This window comes from Eublepharis macularius, chromosome 2 (genome assembly GCF_028583425.1).
Source record: "Eublepharis macularius isolate TG4126 chromosome 2, MPM_Emac_v1.0, whole genome shotgun sequence".
NCBI classification, from domain to species: domain Eukaryota; kingdom Metazoa; phylum Chordata; class Lepidosauria; order Squamata; family Eublepharidae; genus Eublepharis; species Eublepharis macularius.
Window position 1 is genome coordinate 141541909 of NC_072791.1, and position 19947 is coordinate 141561855.

A 19947-nucleotide genomic window follows, 5' to 3' on the forward strand; every position below is an offset into this window, starting at 1 on the left:
GGATTTGCGACTTATTGTGTCTAATTTCCTACCCTCTCTATCTGGAGGTGCAGAATTGTGTCCCAGTTTGTATCGGGACTGGACCTCTTCTGCAGTCATGGAAGATGGGTAAGGGTGAATGAAAAGGCATGGACAGTCCTCCTGTTTGACCTTATAAAAATTCTCCACCTTTTGCAATGTGGCCGACTTCGAAGAAGGTTTCTCCCACACAGTATTGGCTAAATCAACAAAGTCCTTCCCAAAGAATTGGGAAGGTGATATTTGCAGGAGCATTGGAATACAGTGATTGAAGAACCTTGTTCTTGGGTTTTGGATTAGCTGAGGAAGCATCTGATTAAAGAGCCTGAGCCATTTTTAGCATCTGCTCAGAGAACATTCTATAGTCCTCTATGGGGGAAGCAGAAATAGAGCCCTCTACTATTTCATCTGGAATAGGCTCCGAGATCATCTCAGATGCCTGGTCAAACTTGGATGCTACTTCGTCCTTTTCAGAGTTGAAATTAAAGCATGCATTCCTGTTGAATAGGGGGCATCAAAACCGAAGACAGCGTCGGTATGGAAAGGATTGAGTTGACGAGGGCATTCCCAGAACCAATGCCATTGCATGGTGTCAAACAAAACCTTCTATGCTGCTAAAGCCAGTGGAATGGCTGAAAAAGAAGATCCTGGAGCCAAGGCTGGAACCGGCTGAGGAATGGAGGGGATAAACAGTGGATATACAAAGGGATTCATAGCAGAAGGAGCTGACTGAGATGGCAAAGTAGACCAACTTGCTGCAGCCTGTGAAGGAAACATCGGAACTGACGAAGCAGGTGGGAATTGTTCCAGAACCAACAGAAAGGCCATCAGCTGATCCAGTTTGGAACTCTCATCCCCTGAGTGAAACCTGTGACCATTAGACAGAGAAGGAGTCCATGGTGGAACGGGGGCCATGTCTTTCTTCCCTCTAGCCAGTGTTGATTGAGGTGAGGTGGCAGAGGGGGCCTTAGATGCCTTTCGGTGCCGTAGTATACTTCGGTTTCACCTTTGCCTTCTTATACTTCGGTTTCACCTTTGCCTTCTTAGCAAGCAGCTCAGAAGATATTGATAGAACTGGCAATCAGGACTGGTGTTGAGGCAGCTCAGAGATCAGAACTGAGGATACAGAACTGGGTTGCTTAGTCTGCTCCCACGCAGCAGATAACTTTACTGCTGGGATATCAGGTTGGAGGCAGGCCGCTGAAACTTCTCCCATGCAGCAGATAACTTCACCTCCTCATTGCAGGGATAAAACTGCACAGCACAAGGAAACATGGCACCAACAGGCAACAGTAGGATGCATAGATAATAATTTATTAGCATTGTAGAAAAAGCAAAAAGTGAAAATAAAGCAAGACTGTTTTTAATGCTGCCACTGCCCTGGTACCCCTTTGCCTGCCAGTTTCCTACCATAGTGTGTACCCACTGACATTTACCTCCTTCCAGGTCTGTTGTTGTGTGTGTAAGGAAAAACTTAGTAGATCCGTGATTTAGAGGGAGAACTGTGTAATGTTGGGCCATTAAGTGCAAAACCAGCTGGCCCAAAGAGTCTGGAAGTCCTCATTGCAAAGAATGGGGCCAAGACTCATGATAATGAAAAAAAACCCAAGCAGATTAGATTGAAGCCAGCAATATTCAGAAAAATCCAATAAAGCTACATGGTTTCTTCAGAAATCCCTGATCCAAAACAGAAACGGAATTTTTTTCAGTACACACCTCTAATTACATATTCATACTGGAAAAGAATTTCTCTTTTTTTACCTTCTCCTTCTCCTGATTACCTCTTCCCTAATCCCACTTACCTGTCAACTGTTCCTACTTCAGCTGTGGCAAGTAGCTATGGCTGGTTCCCACAAGTGACCTCCAGAGCTAACCTCAAGCATTGGCTTGGTTGTTATGGATGGAAGCAGTCCTTCGGGTACTCTGGAACAATGCCATTTAAGGCTTTAAAGATTAAAGCCAGCTATGATGGACCCCCCCACCTTCACTCTCCCTGTTGTGAGGCAGATTTTCCCACCAAAATTCAGTTTCCCTGCTTTGAGCAGCCCCAAGTAGCATGTTAATATTTGTGCTTTAGAAAGTTTGTTTGTCCAACTGTGACAAGCAGATATAATTATGGCTTTTAGCCCAGCCCAGGAACATGATGGGGAAAAGCAGGAGCCTTCTTCCTTTTGTGCTTATGGCATTAGAGACTGTTGAACATTCAAAAAGAATTGATAACTTTATTTAACAGGCAGGGATTGAGTTGGTGTAGTCAGGGACAGAAGTATGGAGGTAAAATTTTGTTGGTATTACAGAATACAATTTGTTTAACAGACAAAATAGTATCCTTGAAGCTTATTTTCATATATTCTTGGTTCCTAACAGTGAGAGGTGTTTTACTGAAGAATTTAGTTACAGCAACAATGTTTTTTCAGGAAGTTTCCTATGACAGTTCAGGTTTTCTAGAATTATTCATTTTCTTTGTGCACCTAACTTGCTTCTTTCCTGAAACTAGAGGGTATTTCTATCTCCTGAGAAGTCTAAAACAACATACTCAGGTTGGGTCCACCTCAGAGCCAACCCCCTTCGAAACTGGGCAGGAATTAATCTTTTTTCTCTTCCCTCTAAAGTTGAACTTGTCTAACCTTTCTTGTCATACTTCCCGACTCCAAATCCTGTCAGAAACCACCTGATTGCCTTCAGCCTGGTTCTAACTGACTAATCAGAGAAGAAGGATCAGCCTGTCACTCATGTTCTCCATTCTAGGGAATAATTAACCCTTCCCCTCCCAGCTCTCTGATTTTGCTGCACTTCAGAAATCTGCTGTTAAGTGCAGTTTGACACCAGCATCTTGTATTGGGCCCAACAATGGACTGGAAGCTAGTATAGATGGTATAAAATTTGCTTGATTTGGTCACTCTGACAAAAGCCTGTAAGGCACTTAGCAGCTGCATTTTGGTCATGCTGAAGTTGCTGAACCACTTTCATAGTCAGCTCCACACAGAGTGTATTCCAGTAGTCAAGACTGGATCTTACTAAGGGGCATGGGTACAAGACATGTAACCTCATCCACTTGCCATATCACCAGCAAAAGTAGCTAGGTAAGTGTAGTTGGAGTGAATAGGCAATGTGGAAAATCAGTAGTTCCAATAATGTTACCAGGAGTGCCATGGACCTTCTGAGATTTAAATTTCGATGGTGGGGGGACCAGGTTTTTGGATTTTTTTTCCAGTAAGGTAACTTGGTTTACTGAACCCAGTTCCAAACTGAGTTTAAGGAGATGGTTGTCTAGTGCACATGGTTTATTTAATGTGATACTTATGCTCAGGAATGCTAGGCCTGTACCATGAAATGTGAATATCTTTAAGGGCAGTACTATCCTCCAAGATAATAATGAAGAATGGATCAAAGCATAATAGCTGTTAACCCTTTTATATAAATATGCCAGTCTCATTCTTCTTTTGATGCACTTGAGGTATTTGGGGTAAAATATTTTAAACACTGCACTGAACACTGAAATTGTATTGTTTGATAACATTTGTAAATGATTTTTCCATTGAATGAGTCCTAGAATGTTGCACAAACAGATTGCAGTAGATTTATTGAAAAATGTTCCAGACAGTACAGGTACATTATTATACATAGGAGCAGGCATACACACTTACCTCATAAGGAAGGTTTTCCTTGAAAGTTTTGAGAGCAACATCAAGAGAAAGTTTCAGCCATATGTTATATTCTAAAGATGGATATTCCAAAAATTTATCAAAAGATTCAAACAAATCCTCTATAGAGATAAAACATGTCTGGAAAAAATAAATTCATGAGAAATTCTAACTATTACTATCTTTTCGAGCAAATATGTTGATACATTTCCAAACATTTTCAGTTGAATAGAGTTCACTATGTCATATATGAGAATTAAAGAGAAGATACTATTCTGTGTAACACAGATGCACATATTTAATTTAAAATATACATTTCTTCAAAAAGAGACTAATATTGTTACTATCATTTTATAGTAAGTCTTGAAAATGAATTGTGGGTTATGTTGGAAGTGTAAAGAAGTAGAAGACACCTTTTATCACATGCGGTGGGCGTGCAAAAAAACAAAAAAATTGGAAAGAAATTCATGCAAAGATTTAAAAGATCTTAAAAACAGACTTTGCAATGAAACCAGGGACTATGCAAAGATAATATTGAGAAAATACTATATGAATCTTTGAACTACATGCTAACAGCAGCAAGGGTAGTAATGGCAAGTAAATGGAAAGATGAAGAATGCCCAACTAAAGAAAACTGGAAAGTTAAAATGACAGTATATATGGCAATGGCAAGATAAACAAATTGTATAAATAGAAGACCGATCAGAGAATTTGAAAACAAATGAGAAAATTACGTTGCCTACTGTAGATAGAGATGAGAAATAAAAGATAGAAATAAATAATGTAAATAAAGTAAATTTGAATAGGAGCTCAGATTGACAGAGGTTATTGAAATATTGTTTATTATAAGCCTTAGATTTTCTGAAATGGAAACTTATATTATTTAACTCGGTTAGTTTAGTGTAGTTAGTATAGTTTGGTGCATTTTAGTATAGTAATGAAATGTATAAATCATGGTGTGTTCTGAGCTATTGATTTGGAGGTGGAAGGGGTATAGCGGTAAATATTGTTAAATACTTTATAATAATATTTTTGGTTTAATAGCAAGACACAGTGGAAGAGAGAGGAAATGTCTCTGAGAATGGATGTTGTGGGCTTGAACATAATATTCAAATGATGTATAGTGATCATGCTCTAGATAATCTGTGTAAAGGGTATCTTAATTTTCCCTCAGTGTAATGAGTATTTCTGTTTTTCCTTATCTTTTTTTCTGTATCTCCTTTGTTGTTTAGAAAAATTTTTAAAATTAAAAAAAGAAAACAAATTGTCTATGAGCCACTTTACATGTTCAAACTAGAGATGTGTGATTCGGGTTCGGAGTTCAGTAAAAAATACCAAATTTTACCTGATTTGGTAAAAATTGGTATTACTGAACCCGATCCAGTACTGCCAAAGCGATTTGGCAATACCAAAGTGTAGTTTACTGAATGTATTTGGTAAACTTAAGAAGCCGCATCAGCAAGAAAACAGGGGCCAATTCCACATGGCTTACCTGAAGCCGGGACATTGTGCTACGTTGCGGATCATGCCAGGAAAAACGCGAAATAACGCGTTTTCTCGCACGAGTTTGGCGTGACGTCATGCAAAACTTGCGTGAGAAAACGTGATATTTCGCGTTTTCCCCGGCATGATCCGCAACATAGCACAACGTCCCGGCTTCAGGTAAGCCGTGTGGAATTGGCCATGGTTGCACCTACCTGTAACTGTTGTTCATCGAGTGTTCTTCTGTGCAGGCACACATGGGAACTGTGCATGCACAGGCCAGCCGTGGACATATCAAAGCTCCCAAAGGCATAAGACCCTTGCCCAGCCTTTTCACATGCATTTTTCAGTGGGCATGGCAATAAAAGGTGGAGTTAGTGGGTCCCTCCCTCAGTTCACCAAATGGCTGGTGAAGAAGGAGAAATTAGCATATTTAAAGAGCACATGGTGGGGAAAGGAGGGATGTGTGCCTGCACAGAAAAACACTCAATGAACAACAGCTACAGGTAGGTGCAAACCTGTTTTCATCATTGTGTCTTCTGTGCAGTCTCACATGGTAGATTAGTGAGCTAACTTACCCAGGAAGTGGGCATGTAGCTCTTCATCCTAAGAGATTCTTCAGGACTGCTTTGCCTACTGCAGCATCCCTTCTGGAGTCTACGTCAATGGCATAATGTCTGATAAAGGTGGAAGGCATCAACCAAGTGGCCGCTTTACTAAGTCTACTAGTGGAATGCCCACGTTCGTCATGTTTGACTGTGCCCATTCATCCATGCCAATATTAATTTTGCTGTTTAGATGCTTAGTTGCCAGTTATTGGAAGCCTGGTGTAACTCCATTTCCTGTTGCTAGTGTTCTAGTGGATTCTCAAATGTTCCCAGGTGGCTGTCTGTTTTCAACTTTGAACCTTTCTTCTGGCCTATGATATGTCTTCTCTCTCCGTGGCATGATAGCACAAATATGCACAATGTTCTCACACAGAAAAAACAACAATGAATTGTTTGGGCATTGGGAGGGGGAAGGAAAGTCGAGTAGAAAAGGGATGTGTTTTTCCCATGTTGCCATCTTGTCAAACTTCTACTAGAACTACTTAGTTGCTTACCTTTACTCCTAAGTAGACCTTTGGACCTGAATATGGAAAAGATCTGATTTCTGAATAAAAGTCATTTAACCAAGGACCTGTGTCTTGCTATAAAGAACCAGGGATCTGTCTGCTATATTCTGTCATCCAGAGCGTGACAAAGTTAAACACTGATAAGGTAGATTGGGCTCTTGTTGAATGTGCCCTGATGTCCAGAAGGCAAGGCTGTTTAAAATGTTTATAACACTTCTTTATGAGCCACACCAACCAACTAGAGATAGTCTGACCTTCTGCCCCTTCTTAGGTCCTCTGAAGGAGATAATGAGGTTAGGGTCCTTTCTAAAGGCAATAGTCCTTTAGAAACACAGATAGAAACACAGTGTATGTTTGACATCCAGTGTGTACAGCAGTCTGTTGGCATCTGTGGAAAGCGAGGAAAAAAATACCAGCAGTTTAATGTCTTGATTGAAATGAAAAGCAGAAACTACCTTGAGTAGAAACTGGAGGCTTGGGCAGAGAACCACTTTGTCTGCAAACATCCTGAGGAAAGGTGGATCATACCGCAGGGCTTGTAATTCACTCACCCTCCTAGCTGATGTTATGGTTACTAAAAAGGCTATTTTGGCTGCCAGAAGTTTGAGAGGACAGGTAGCTAGAAGTTCAAAAGGTTTATGTATGAGGGTTGTCAAAATCAAAGATAAGCTTCACTGAGGAGTGGGTTTGGACACTGGACGGTAAACATTAGCTAACCTTTTAAGGAAGGATTTGCAGTCAGGTTGGGAAAATAGGGACTTTCGCTTTACCCCTTCATGATAGGCCGAAATGGCCAGCAGGTGAACCTTCACAGAGGAATTGGAGAGTCCTTGGTTTTTTAACAGGACCAGATAGTCTAGAACAGATGGCAAGGAAGCCGAAGAAGGAACCAAGCCATGTTCGTTAGCCCAAAGGGAGAAACGTTTCCACTTGCCATAATATGACTTCTGGGTGGAAGGCTTTTTAGTCTGCAAAAGTAGGTTTCTGACTGGGGGAGAGAATTCTACTCTAGGGGGGACACAAGCCAAGCTGTCAGCTTCCATGTGTCTAAATTGTGGTGAAGGACCACATCCTTCTGGAGATGGGCTGGTGACATCGGAAACCGATATATCCTGCCCTGTGACATTCTGGACAGGGCAGAGAACCAAGTTTGTCTTGGCCAATAAGGGGCGATTACAATTGCTGACACCCTCTCCCTCATCATCTTGCTGAGTGTCAAAGTCATGAGAGGGAGAGGAGGGAAGGCATACGTTAGACTGCCTGACCAAGATATTTAAAAGGCATCTCCTAGGCATGATTTTCCCTTGCCTGCTCGAGAGCAGTATTGATGGCACCCCCTGTTGAGTGAAGTAGCAAAGAGGTCTATGCTGGGAAACCCCCATTGTAGGAGTAAGGGTGTAGGAAATCCCTGTGACTGGACCATTCGTAGTTCTGGTCCTTGGACCGACTCAAGGCATCTGCCAGAGTGTTGTCTTTTCCAGCAATGTAGATGGCTGAGAGGGAGATGTGTTGCTGGATTGCCCACTCCCAAATAAAGGAGGACTCTCGGAATAGGGACAGAGAGGTCGTGCCCCCTTGTTTGTTCAGATAATGCATGGCAGCTGTGTTGTCCCTGCATATCTGGACATTCTTGCCACCCACAAGGTGAAGGAATGCTTTCAGAGCAAACGGAATTGCTCTTAATTCCAAGAAGTTGATAAGTAGCTTGGACTCATGTTGAGACCAAAGACCGTTCACTTGATTGTTTCCAGAATAAGCCCCCTGAACCTGACAGAGAGGTTTCTGTATAGATGGAGAGATGACTGGGGCTGGAATTGAATGGGGTCCCTACCAATAGATTCTGCTTGTTGTTCCACCAGAAAAAAACAGACCAACGTCCCTGTATATTGAACCAACAGTGAAAGTTCACAACTTATACACCATTTATCTGCCTAAGAAATTAGGCGTCAATAATTATATAACAAAAAATATTTCCAAAAAGGAACAAAGGAGCTGAACAAAATTATTGGCTCCATACAATACACTGGAGCCTACACAATGATTCCTATTGTAATTGCTAAAGAAGTCCAGACCAGAGCTTTGAAATACACTGTGACTCCTGGTCATGAATATGAAAAGAGTCCATATGATAATGGTGATATGTTGCCAAAGCCGTGAATAGCCAGTAATTTTCCCAACAGGATTCCGGGTATTCTCCTGTTTCAAAGTTTCTTGATCATGGGAATTAACTGCAAAAAATCACATACATGATATAGCAATCTCTATATTTTCATAAACTATTGCATTCTTGCCCCCAAAGATACTCACTCCTTTACAGCTTGACAAAAGTTCCCGACCGCATTCCCTGCTTGGTCAACAGCTGTTAACAAGTATCCTAATTGCAGAGTATTTAAGGATCCTATGCTATGAAGTCTTAAAGCTCCCCAACTCCTCAGTCACAATAACCATATAGTCCTTATCCCATTAGCATGTGCAAACAATTCAAACAAAGCCCGAGTAATCAATACCTGAATTGAGCCCTAATGGCCCTAAACAATTCAAGAATATTCAATTCAGAATAAGGAGTTGTTCTGCCAAGGAGTCCTTAAGTAGAATTTTCCTCTTGAGAGGCTATCCAGCAGAGGTGGTCAGGAAGGCAGAACAGAGGGCAACTGTGCGGTGCAGATCAGACTTGTTTAGAGACCATAAGTTAAAGATGGATACATCCCTGAGATGGGCAGTGGACTATACCCACTTGGCCAAGGGCATCAGAAATATCATAAAAAAACATTGGCACATTGTGAGCCATATACCGGGGTATGCACAGTTACCAACCATAGGTTTTCGCCACACGGCAAACCTTAGAGACAGGTTGGTTCATTCTCGCTTTGTCAATATTGAGGCTGATACTCAGAGACCAGTAGGACATCACCGGTGTGGAAGATGCAATGTATGCAACTTGGCAGCTATAGGGTCTATTTTCAAGGTCACCTCCTCAGGCAGGGAAATTTCCCTCAGACATTTTTCCACATGCAGCACCAGTGGGGTGGTCTACATTATTGAATGTACTTGCCCACGTATTTATGTTGGCAGTACCAGTAGACCTGTCAAAATACACATTCAAGAATACATTTCTCGTATTAGAAATTATCAGAGGGAAGCACCCCTCATGCCACATTTCATTGAGCATCACAGGAATGAAAGGGAATTTAGATACTCCGTCCTGGAGGTACTTAAGACAGACAGATCTAAGGATCTAAATAAAGAACTCAGGAGAAGAGAAGCCTTTTGGACCTTTGAGTTGAATTGTTTAGGGCCATTAGGGCTCAATTCAGGTATTGATTACTCGGGCTTTGTTTGAATTGTTTGCACATGCTAATGGGATAAGGACTATATGGTTATTGTGACTGAGGAGTTGGGGAGCTTTAAGACTTCATAGCATAGGATCCTTAAATACTCTGCAATTAGGATACTTGTTAACAGCTGTTGACCAAGCAGGGAAATATTTTTGACCAAGCAGGGAAATATTTTTGGAAATATTTTTTGTTATATAATTATTGACGCCTAATTTCTTAGGCAGATAAATGGTGTATAAGTTGTGAACTTTCACTATTGGTTCAATATACGGGGACGTTGGTCTGTTTTTTCTTGTCATACCCGTATCAGCCCTTTGCTGGTTGTGTTGTTCCACCAGTCAGGGATCTGTGTATAATCCTCGGAACTGAGAACTGCTTGTACAGGTTCTGGTAGTGTGGGTAGAATACCCTGACAAATCGACTTTGAAACCGCTGGAGCCTGGAAAACAGTACTATCAGCATCAGAGAGGCTATGAATCTGAACAGTTTTTGGATTTGCCTTGCACTTTGGTGCCTGCAAGAATGCACCCTGCTTAGAGTGTCTAGGAACCAGTTATTCTCTCTGGCGGGAAAAACCCGAGCTAGTGTGAAGTCCAACACTGCTCCCATGAATGTTACCCTTTGCTGTGGAACCAGTGAAGACTTCTCCAAGTTGACCCGTAGCCCTAATTAGTGAAAGATTGACAGGACTAAGGAAGTGCAGTGGAAATGGACTCCCTGGACTGGCCTACGATAAGCCAGTCGTCCAGATAGGGAAATACAGTACAATCTTTTCCCCTGAGATGAGCAACAGCTACTGTCATAACCTTCGTGAATACCCGAGGTGCATAAGAAAGGCCAAAAGGGAGGATCTTGTACTGGAATCTTTCAAAACTGCATTGAAAACTCCTTCTTTAGGAGGAGGTAAAAATCCCTCAATGACAACATTATGAACTCTTTGGGGGGGGGCTATAATTTCTTCAAAAAAATGGAGATATAAGATGGGGCACAACCCCCCTGACTTCTTGTCTCCTATAAAGTAGTATGAATAAATCCCTTCAGAACCATGGTTGGGAACCAGTCCCATTGCTTGTTTCAGCAACAAGCTTTGTACTTCCTTCACCAACAGTGTTTGAAGCAGGATAGGGTTCAACTGGGGAGGAATGTCTGGAGGAACTATCCTGTACTCTAGAGATTAACCCTCTCGGACTATAGATAATACCCAGAGTTCCTGGTTGATTTTTTTCCATGCAGGTAGGGGCAGGGATTGACCAACAGGGAGGGAGTGAAATAAGGATAAGGCCTTGGAGGGAACTGGTGCTTATATGGTATGACTGGAGTAATGCCTAGGGACTTAGCAGTCACCTTATTCTCTTTCATCCTCTTTGACAGCATCATCTATAGTAGACGAGAAAAAATCATTGCCCTCTAGGGGTAGGTCTTCAACCTATAATCTATGGTGTGGGGCTAATGCCATGGTTCTAAGTCACGCGTGTCTTAGTAGCACGTGTAGAACATGTCCCCAAATTGTCTCACAGTGAAAATCTGATGCTTAGAGAGCCTAAGGATTTTTCTATGCAGTATCTTTGCAAGACATTGTTTCTCATCAGGGATGAGGCTCGAGTGAGGACCAATCTTGTCCCAGAGAAATAATTGGCACCTAGCCATAATGGCCTCATAATTGCCAATATGGCATTAAGGTCAATGAGACATAAACCTTTCTCCTTAAAATAACCAGTTTCCTGCCATCTTTATCTGTGAGGGAAGAGTGGCCAGCACCCTGTGGAAGGCCCTTCCTTTGGAGGGTTTCCGTGACTACAGAATTAGCAGGAGGGCGGTTGAATAAGAAACCCAGCTCCAGTTTGTGCAGTTTCATAAAGGTTGTCCAACTTCTTTGAAGTCGCTGGCACAGATGTCAGAGTCGACCAAACTTCTTTTGTGACGTCTATCATTTCCTGCATGTTGGGGAATGTCACCTGGCCCACTGCCTCAAAGAGAGAACCTTAAAGAGTAGATTCAAGGAGGTTGGTGGACGTCTATGACTCCTGACGACCTCTAGACAATTCTCAGTGTCAGTTGGATCCGAAGAAGCTTCTTTCTGTGCTGGTTGCACTAGGGCAGGCGGTAATGGAGATAAAGCCATTCCTAATTAAGGAAGTCTGGCATTTCACCATTTAGAATGGCAAACCAAAGCCGACACCTAGGAATCACCGAAAGAGTTCTCGGTACCACAGATGGACTGGATGCCACCGACGTTGATGGTAACGAAGGTAAGGATTGTTTTTTCTTCTGTGGCCTTGGAGTCAGGTGCTTATCAGCATGCCTTGACTTTAGTTTGGCTTTTTTCCACAGTGGCTCAGAAGAAGACCAAGGTGAGCTGGAATCTTTAATAGGAACTGACTAGTTTTGTATTATTGGCACTTGGAGCTGAAGTAGGAAGAACTGATTGGTTTATATTATTGGCACTTGGAGCTGAAGTAAGAGGCACCAAGAAGGCCCGTTCTGGGCACTGCAGTCCTTTCTTAGCGGCTTTAGTCACTTTGGTATTGGAGATACTCTTTAGGGTTGACTCCCAAAGAGCTACTTTCAGGCATGACACCCACTCTTGTTGGGCATTTGTTATACCCATCGGATTGGGCCATCCTGGAATCGCACCTGAGGCACTTCTTAAAGAGCACCTTTGAAGTCATATCTTCTTCTTTCTTCTCTCTGCTTGGAGTTGAAGAGAGCTCGAAGCACGTCCTTTTTCCGTGGCAGCTAAAGAAGAAATGAGGGAGGGATCAACTTGCCCCACATTTTATAGCCATACCCACTGAAAAAAGTGCACAAAAAGGCAAGGTGAGCATCTCATGCCCTTTGGAGCTTTGATACATCCACAGCTGGCCTGCACATGTACAGTTCCCATGTGGGACTGCACAGAAGACCCAATGATGAATCACTGCTTTCCGCCTGTTTCCAATTGGAATAGCAATTTAGGTCTTTCTGAGGACCTGGGGGGGCATTTTTTGACAGAATTTTACCAGATTTTCTGGGGATATACGCCTAACTGTCCTCAAATGACCCCCCCCCCAAGTCTCATGAATATTGGATTTTTGGGGACCCTCCAAAGAAGGTTTCCCCAGCCACCTCCAATCTCCATTATTCCCAATATGAAAATTATGGGGGCTATCAAGGGTGATGGGAGTGGCATTTTGCCAAAAAAAAATCTACAAAATTTTCTTGGGAGATACTCCTGACTGTCCTCTAAAGACCATCCAAGTTTCATGAAGATTGGACCTCAGGGGGCCATTTTATGCCCCCCCAAGAAGGTGCCCCCAGTCACCTCCAATCTCCAGTATTCCCTATGGGGAAAACTAGGGGAGCTATCTAGGGGGATGAGGTGACATTTTGTAAGCAAAATCCACCAAATTTGCAGGAGACCTACTCCTAACTGCCCTCTAAGGACCCCGTAAGTTTTAGGGAGATTAGACCCTGGGGGGCCATTTTATGCCCCCCCCCCAAAGAAGGTGGACATATAAATGGGAACCAGTCTGGCCATGCCAGCAATTGGTTCTGACTGGCAGCTCAAGCAGAACAGCAAGAAAGCAAGAAAGCAGGCTGGTGCAGGGGGGGCAAGGCTTTTGAACGGCCAGCACAGCAGCGAGTGGTGGCGGCAGCAGCTGTGGTAGAGCGATTGCTCCAGCAGTGGCATCAACAGCAGTGGACCAGCAACTGGCAGCAATGGTGACAAATCTGGCCATCAGCTGGGATATTTGGCCACAATGGTCTACCCAGCTGCAGGTCCTGCCTTCAATTGGGGGGGCCACCACATTTGGCAGGGGGCTCTACACTCACCCTCCCACACTCTCGCAAACAAGCATGTTGCATATTTTCCCCAGGGAGTGAAGGAGCGAGTTCCAAGCTTCCCACCAGGGACTAGAAGCCATGGTGGTGGTATGCCTCTTAAGCAGGTGGCCGGGCTGAGTTCCTACCACAGGGTTCAGGCCCTGGAACAACCCCCAAGGGCCAAGGCAAGGGGGCAGCCTCAATGGGACAGCTAGTCCTCCAAGCCTGGAGTAGCAGCTGAGCTTCTGGCACATGGGAAACAACCAGACTTCTCAGCCTACTGTCAGACTATGGATGTCAGGTTGTGGCAGGTAGATCCCTGGATCACTTCAGCCCGACACATGTCCTTAGCTAAATGATCTTTATTCAGGAATTCAATCTTGTACACATACACAGGTCCATAGGAGTACATGAAGTAAAAAGCAGTTGCCTGTTAACTTCTCATTGAAAGGAATAATGCTTCAGGCTATTGCAAGACAATATAATCACCCAACCTCCTCCCCACTAGATCACAAGTACAGAAACAGTTTAGGAAACATTTCTGGAGTTCCCACACTAAGCAGACAGGACACTGGACAATGCAACATTCATGGCCAGTCTCAACAATCTCAAAAGAACAGATTGTCCACAGCTGTGAGGCTGAGAAAGTGAAAGTGGTTCCTGCCAGCTAAGGAATGTTCTTATCAGTTACTACATAAGAGAAGGTACAATACTAAAGCATCTCTGGATCATGCACTTAATATTGGCATGGATGAATGGGTACATTTGAACATGACACCTACATCAGGCATTCTTCAGGAAATGGAGGGAACTGCACTTCGCAGGGCAGCCTTGAGATCTTTTTTGTCATGAGGATACCTCAGACAGCGAGGGAATGCCAGGTGGGTGCTCCAGGAAGGGGATGAACACAGAGAACAGTTACTGGGGGGATGCTGCCTATGTTCCCAGCATCTCGGACTGGGCCTCCTCACAGAAGGCCAGCAGACAGGCAGGTTTCTCTGCCCCCAAAGCTGTTAGACTGAGGAGGGGCAGAAGAGCATGGCTTTGTCCCCCGCCACCTATGGAGATGATGAGAACCACCTGAGAATTCATTTGTCCCACAAAAAGTGGAGCAGGATCCTTGATGGATCCATCTAATTAGCCTCCCTGCTGGTCTCCTGCCAGTGGGGGGGGGGAGCATATGGTCTATCTGCCTCCCCGTGCTTGAGGAGTTAGAGGTTCACCAACCCACACCTCCACCCTTTTCTTCCCTTGTGTATGGTGGGCAGGAAAAGGGGGAAGGGTGCACTACCTGGAATGTTGAAATCCATGTTGGTTCTGAGTTGTATTTTACTGGTTTTATTTGTTGTAATTTATCTATGGCTCTGAGCCTGCTTGTGGGGAGGGTGGGCTAGAAATACAATCAATCAATCAATCAATCAATCAGTCAATCATGGGTACTATGTCAATGGTTTTACTCTCTTGTGATGGGAGGTGGAGGATGGGAAGTCCCACCCCCTTCCAAAAAGGATAAATCACAGGAAAAAGGGGAGAAGGCTAAGTGGATGTTCACTAACTGGATGGAGGGATACATCGTCTTTATGGGGGTGGTTCAAGCTGCCTACCCTGAGAGGGGCTGGCACCTATCCAACCACCTGGTGAACGTCTCATGGGCACGGGCCCTTGCAGGGGAGGGTACAGCCATCAATACAATGAAGCATTCCATAATCGTGCTTTGCATAGCAACACAACTCACTGGGATCTCATTAACCAGAAGCTCTGGATGTGGCTGGTGGTTCTGCATATGAAGGGGCAGGGAGGTAGGGTAGCCAGTGGGAGCGCAGCTGGGAAATCTGTTGGGAGTATAACCAGTGCAGGTGCCAGCACCCCAGGTGTAGATGCAACCATAGCTGTGACAGCTGTCTCAGCCCTCACCCTTGCCCCTAATGCCCCAGGAGCAATGGAGGCTTGGCCCTCCATTAACAGTGCCTGCACGGAGGGAAGGTCCACCAGTGCTGTGACCCAGCCCCTTGCCCTGGGGAAGTAATTGCCCTGCCCAGGGTTTGGGGTGGTTGCCTATGCCCTCCACCCCCTGCTGGACACCTATTCTAACTAATTGGTGGCTGACTACTTGTGAACACATGATACTCCAAGGAGTACTTGCTTCAGTGGCACCCACTATCCTGCGGGTCTACCAGCGAGCCTTAAAGAGCTTCTTGGCCTTTTCTGCACATAATAGGGGATCTGCTGCCTTCCTGGCATCAGGGACCATGGTCCTGCATTACCTGGCCTCCCTGTGGGAACAGGGCTTCATCCCCAGGACCATGAGTTGTCATCTAGTGGCCATCTCTTTTTGAGCAAAGCTTAGGGCTTCTCTGACCCTTGTGACTCTTTTGCCACTCAGGGGGTCATTAAGGGTTGGAAGAGGAGTGTCCCGCCCCCTGCTGACCCCTGAAGGGCTATCACCGATTCCATCCTTTCTAGGCTCATAGGGCAGCTCCCCAACACTTGCAGGTCAGCCTTTGAGACTTTTCTGTTTGAGGCCACCTTCACCCAGGCCTTCTTTAGGGCCTTCAGGGTAGGGAAACTGGTGGCCAAGTCTTGCTGGGATGCATCCAGGTGAGCCCTGGAGCTTGGGGACATGTCAGTTTGGGGATCTAGGGCTTAAATCATACTCAGGCACTCTAAGACTGACCAGAAAGGAAGGAGGGCATGTATCTCCTTATGGGTAGCCGGGTCTTCCCCTTGCCTGGTCCATGCTCTGGAAGCATACCTGCTGGCCCGCTCACTGGGTAAGGCCCTCTCTTTGTTCACTCAGATGGCTTTCCTCTGACCTGCTTTCAGTTCATCAGTGTTCTGCAGTCTGCGCTGGAGGCTGTAGGTCTGCCGACCTGGGATTTCGGGTCCTATTCCACCCAGACTGGGATGGCCAAAGTAGCCACTGAGATCAGCCTCTCCCATGCATATCTGGGCCATGGGCAGATAGTGGTCAAACATGTACAAGTCCTACATTTAGCCTGGGCTGGCTATTAATCCTCCCTCTTTTTAGTTCCTGTGCACAGCATCGGCCAGTGGGCGGTGTACTACGCAGATGGTTCAAGTTGGGGCTTGGACCTGGGACTTAAAAATGCAGTCTTCTTGACGTGATTTGGCATGAGAGGGATGCAATGGGACTCATTAATTTTCTTCCTTTCCTAGACTCATGGACTGGTGGGGGCCTCTGGATGTGGTCGTTATTCAACATGAGGAGATTGATTTGGATGAATGGCCTGGTCCGGACCTGTCACAAGCAATTCTAGTGGACCTGGGGACATAGCTGGATGGTTTCCGGGAATAAGCCTCACCCCAAGATCCCTGAAGAGGATTCCTCATTATGAGGGAAACATGGCCTGCATGCTCCATTTCCCCATAACGAGGACTCCACTTTAGGGATCTTGGGGTGAGGCATGGTGGGGACAAGCCCAGCTTGGAGCTATCAGGGCCAGTAGGCTGAGGAAGCAAGTGGGGGGGGGGGGGTCATTGGCTGGCAGGCAGGCCTGCCAATGCTTGGATCCATGCTCTATGCTACACCAATTCTCCTTCTGCTGTAACCAATACATTTGTGGTCTTTTTTACTCCAGCCTTTGCCTTTGTGTTTCTTGAGCTATCCCTGCAATCTGTAGTTGAAATATCTACAAATGGATCTACAAATGTTGTTTCTCCTTCAGGGTATTCCCCTCTAAAAACAGCTGTGTTGGAGGGAATGGATCTTCTTGGGTGTTGTTGTTGTTTATTCTTTGTTGTTGTTTATTCTTTTGTTGTTTATGCCAAGTTTTAAGATGTAGCTTTTAAATATCCTTGCAATCAAATTTTGAAATCAAAATTTCAATTCAATTTTCAAAAATTCAGCTAGATTTCAAGCATAAAGAGAATCTTATTTAGCTTTAGTCTAAACAATTCTATTGCAAATTAAAATGTAAAATATATCTTCTAAAACACATTGGAAAGCAGAATTTTCTGACCTGGACAGCAGTTTCACAAGTAACCGTATATTCCATTTCTTGCTTAGTTAGGCAGTTTAGCTCTCCTATTATTGCCCCAGTGACTAAGTAATCTGTATAGGGAAGTCCTGTAGGATGTCTTTGTTCATACAATTCTTTTTCAACTCCATAACAAGGAGCAGAACCAAAAAGCTATTGAACAATTGTAAAGAGAAAAAATGCATCTTGTTTAATGAAACAATGTTGACTGAACCAAGAAATAATAATATCTAATAATTTTGAAATATATTGTAATGAACTATACTGTAATGAACTGCAGGTTCAAATGTCACATCATTATAATTTTTTCCATGTTCTTAAGTTCTTCTAAATGGAGACAGACTAGCCTCCTTCATTCTGCCTAGAGCTTTAGAAGAGTTCAAGAGGTTTTCTGCATTTTTTTTTTTTAGTTCTGGCCCCTGATTTTTGACTCATTTTTTGCCTTTAGTTTTCACTTAATGTCCCCCCACCGCCAGGGTTTTTCCAGTTATTTTGAGACCATTTTACCCTGATCTTTTTCTGAAAGCCGCTTGTGAGTCAATTTTTTTCCTCATGCATAATATTACTTTTGCTTGTATTTGTCCCACCCACCTACCTCCAACCCACTTTTCTGATTGGACATATGTCATCATCAAACTACCCCCTTCCTTTCCCTCCTCCTTGATTTGTTTTCTATCCTTTTAATAAATTTTCATTTTCATATCGATCTATCAACCCACCATTGTACTAATAGATGTGGCAGAGTCTCTGAATTCTCAGCTTTCATTTGCCCTCTTCCACCTCAGGGCACATTTTACTTATAAAGGTAGGGCCCTGGCCTCTTTCAAATCATGCACGCTTCCTGAGTCCAAGCACTGCTCCCTTAGGGTCACTTCCCTAAGCCTCTCTCTCATTGTACACGCTTCCAGATCCATGAGCGCTGTTCCCTTGAGGTTTACCCTAAGCATCTCGCTCTGTTAACCAAGGATGCTGGCGTTTGAAGCTACTCTCTTCTCCCACACACTGGACCCCCCTCTTCAGGATAGGTTGATATATTTGCTCCCTCTCTCTATTCCCAATTTCTGGCTAAGCTTCCTAGGACTGTGTGTGTGTGTGATTATTTTTACCCCATAATTGCGAGTGTATGTGCATGCAATTTTGTTCTTAATAAAAGTTGTTTGACTTCAAGAACCAGCCTCGTTTGCTATTTTGGGAAGGGACCTGGTAGAAGTTGGTGATAGATCCCTGCGATTACCAGCCTCTTGCATAGCCATTCTCCTTGCCAGCTAATTTCCCCACAAATCATTTTATTGCAAGGAGAACAGTTCCGGTAACAAGGGTTCCTCTCGGTTCTAGGCATTGGAACCAAAACAGGCCTTGCCCCTCTGATAGTTTAGGCTCTGCAAGGGGGGCAAAGTTATCAAAATGTGCAATAGAGAATTTCACATTTAAAACCCTAGCTATAGAATGTTACAAATCTGCCTAAGTATAGACCCTATTGGTATGAATATTCAGAGACTAAAAAGAAGAATTAGTCATAAGGATTGTTATTAAAAGTACCTGAATTTTAAAAAGAATGCTACGTTTGCAAACCCAGCTGCTCAGCATGTATTCTGTGGCTTGTGTTGAATGTGAACTCTTTATTTCTGCATAATGTCCAGGATCAAGGCTTTAGCTTGACAGATCTCAATTGATAATGTAAAATATCATTTGCAGGAGTATTTATTGGCTACTGATGATCAAAATTATATTTTAGACATGAATTTTAGTGTTTTGTGTTTACATTTTAAACATTTTCTGATTGATATTATTTTGTAAAGTTTACTCTAATGTGATTCCTTTGGTATACAATACACTACAACTCCAAATAAAAATGATATCTAAGAGTATTATATAGCAATTAATGTTTTTTTTTAAATGATCCAATTTTGTAATACTACACAAGCTCCGAAGAATCCTTTTCATATAATACAGGAATGAACATTTTCAGAAAGCATGCAAATGATTGAAAACAGATGTGAATTTTCCTCTGTGTAGACAATTACAGGCACTGGTGATGACATTAGATACATATGAGTAATCATAGTTAATGCTTACTGTTGTCAATTAGCCTTGTTAGCACAAGCAATTTGTATACAGGATAACATTACTTTAATTACTGTAAGCAGCTTGTTCGTTTATTGAGTAAGGTATATTGGGAGAAAGGTTACTTTATCCACCAATTAATCATAACTTTTATTATTACACATTCAGAAACACTTAGGTGAAAAAGATTTCTCTGGACAAAGCAAAAATGTAAGTGGTGGAAGCTTTTTTTCCTCCTGAGGTGAACAAAGGTATTAAGTGCTTTTTTAATTTGTAAGCTGTATATGAGTGGGAGACAAAATTTCTAGCATTAGTTAAGCCAAGACATTATGATTTTTAGGGGAACTGTAAAAAAAAAAACCCTTTAAAGATTTAATATTAAAATTACCAGGGGTCATTTCGTAGAAAAAGAGCTAGAGGAACTCATTAGCATACCTCATTAGCATATGCCACACCCCTTGCCATCGCCGGAAATGTGTCATTAGCAT

The 19947-nt window shown here is 43.3% G+C and overlaps 1 protein-coding gene across 1 annotated transcript in view; it reads right to left on the reverse strand.

Moving 5' to 3' along the window:
* The window catches only part of LOC129323476 (sodium/hydrogen exchanger 10-like), a 430138-nt gene that overhangs the window by 13793 nt on the left and 396398 nt on the right, over positions 1-19947 (reverse strand). Inside the window, exons 21-22 of the mRNA XM_054970016.1 lie at positions 17378-17548; positions 3666-3803 (exon numbers count right to left, since the gene is read on the reverse strand). Of these exons, the coding sequence (XP_054825991.1) occupies positions 3666-3803; positions 17378-17548 (309 nt within the window). The remainder of the gene's footprint in view (positions 1-3665; positions 3804-17377; positions 17549-19947) is intronic.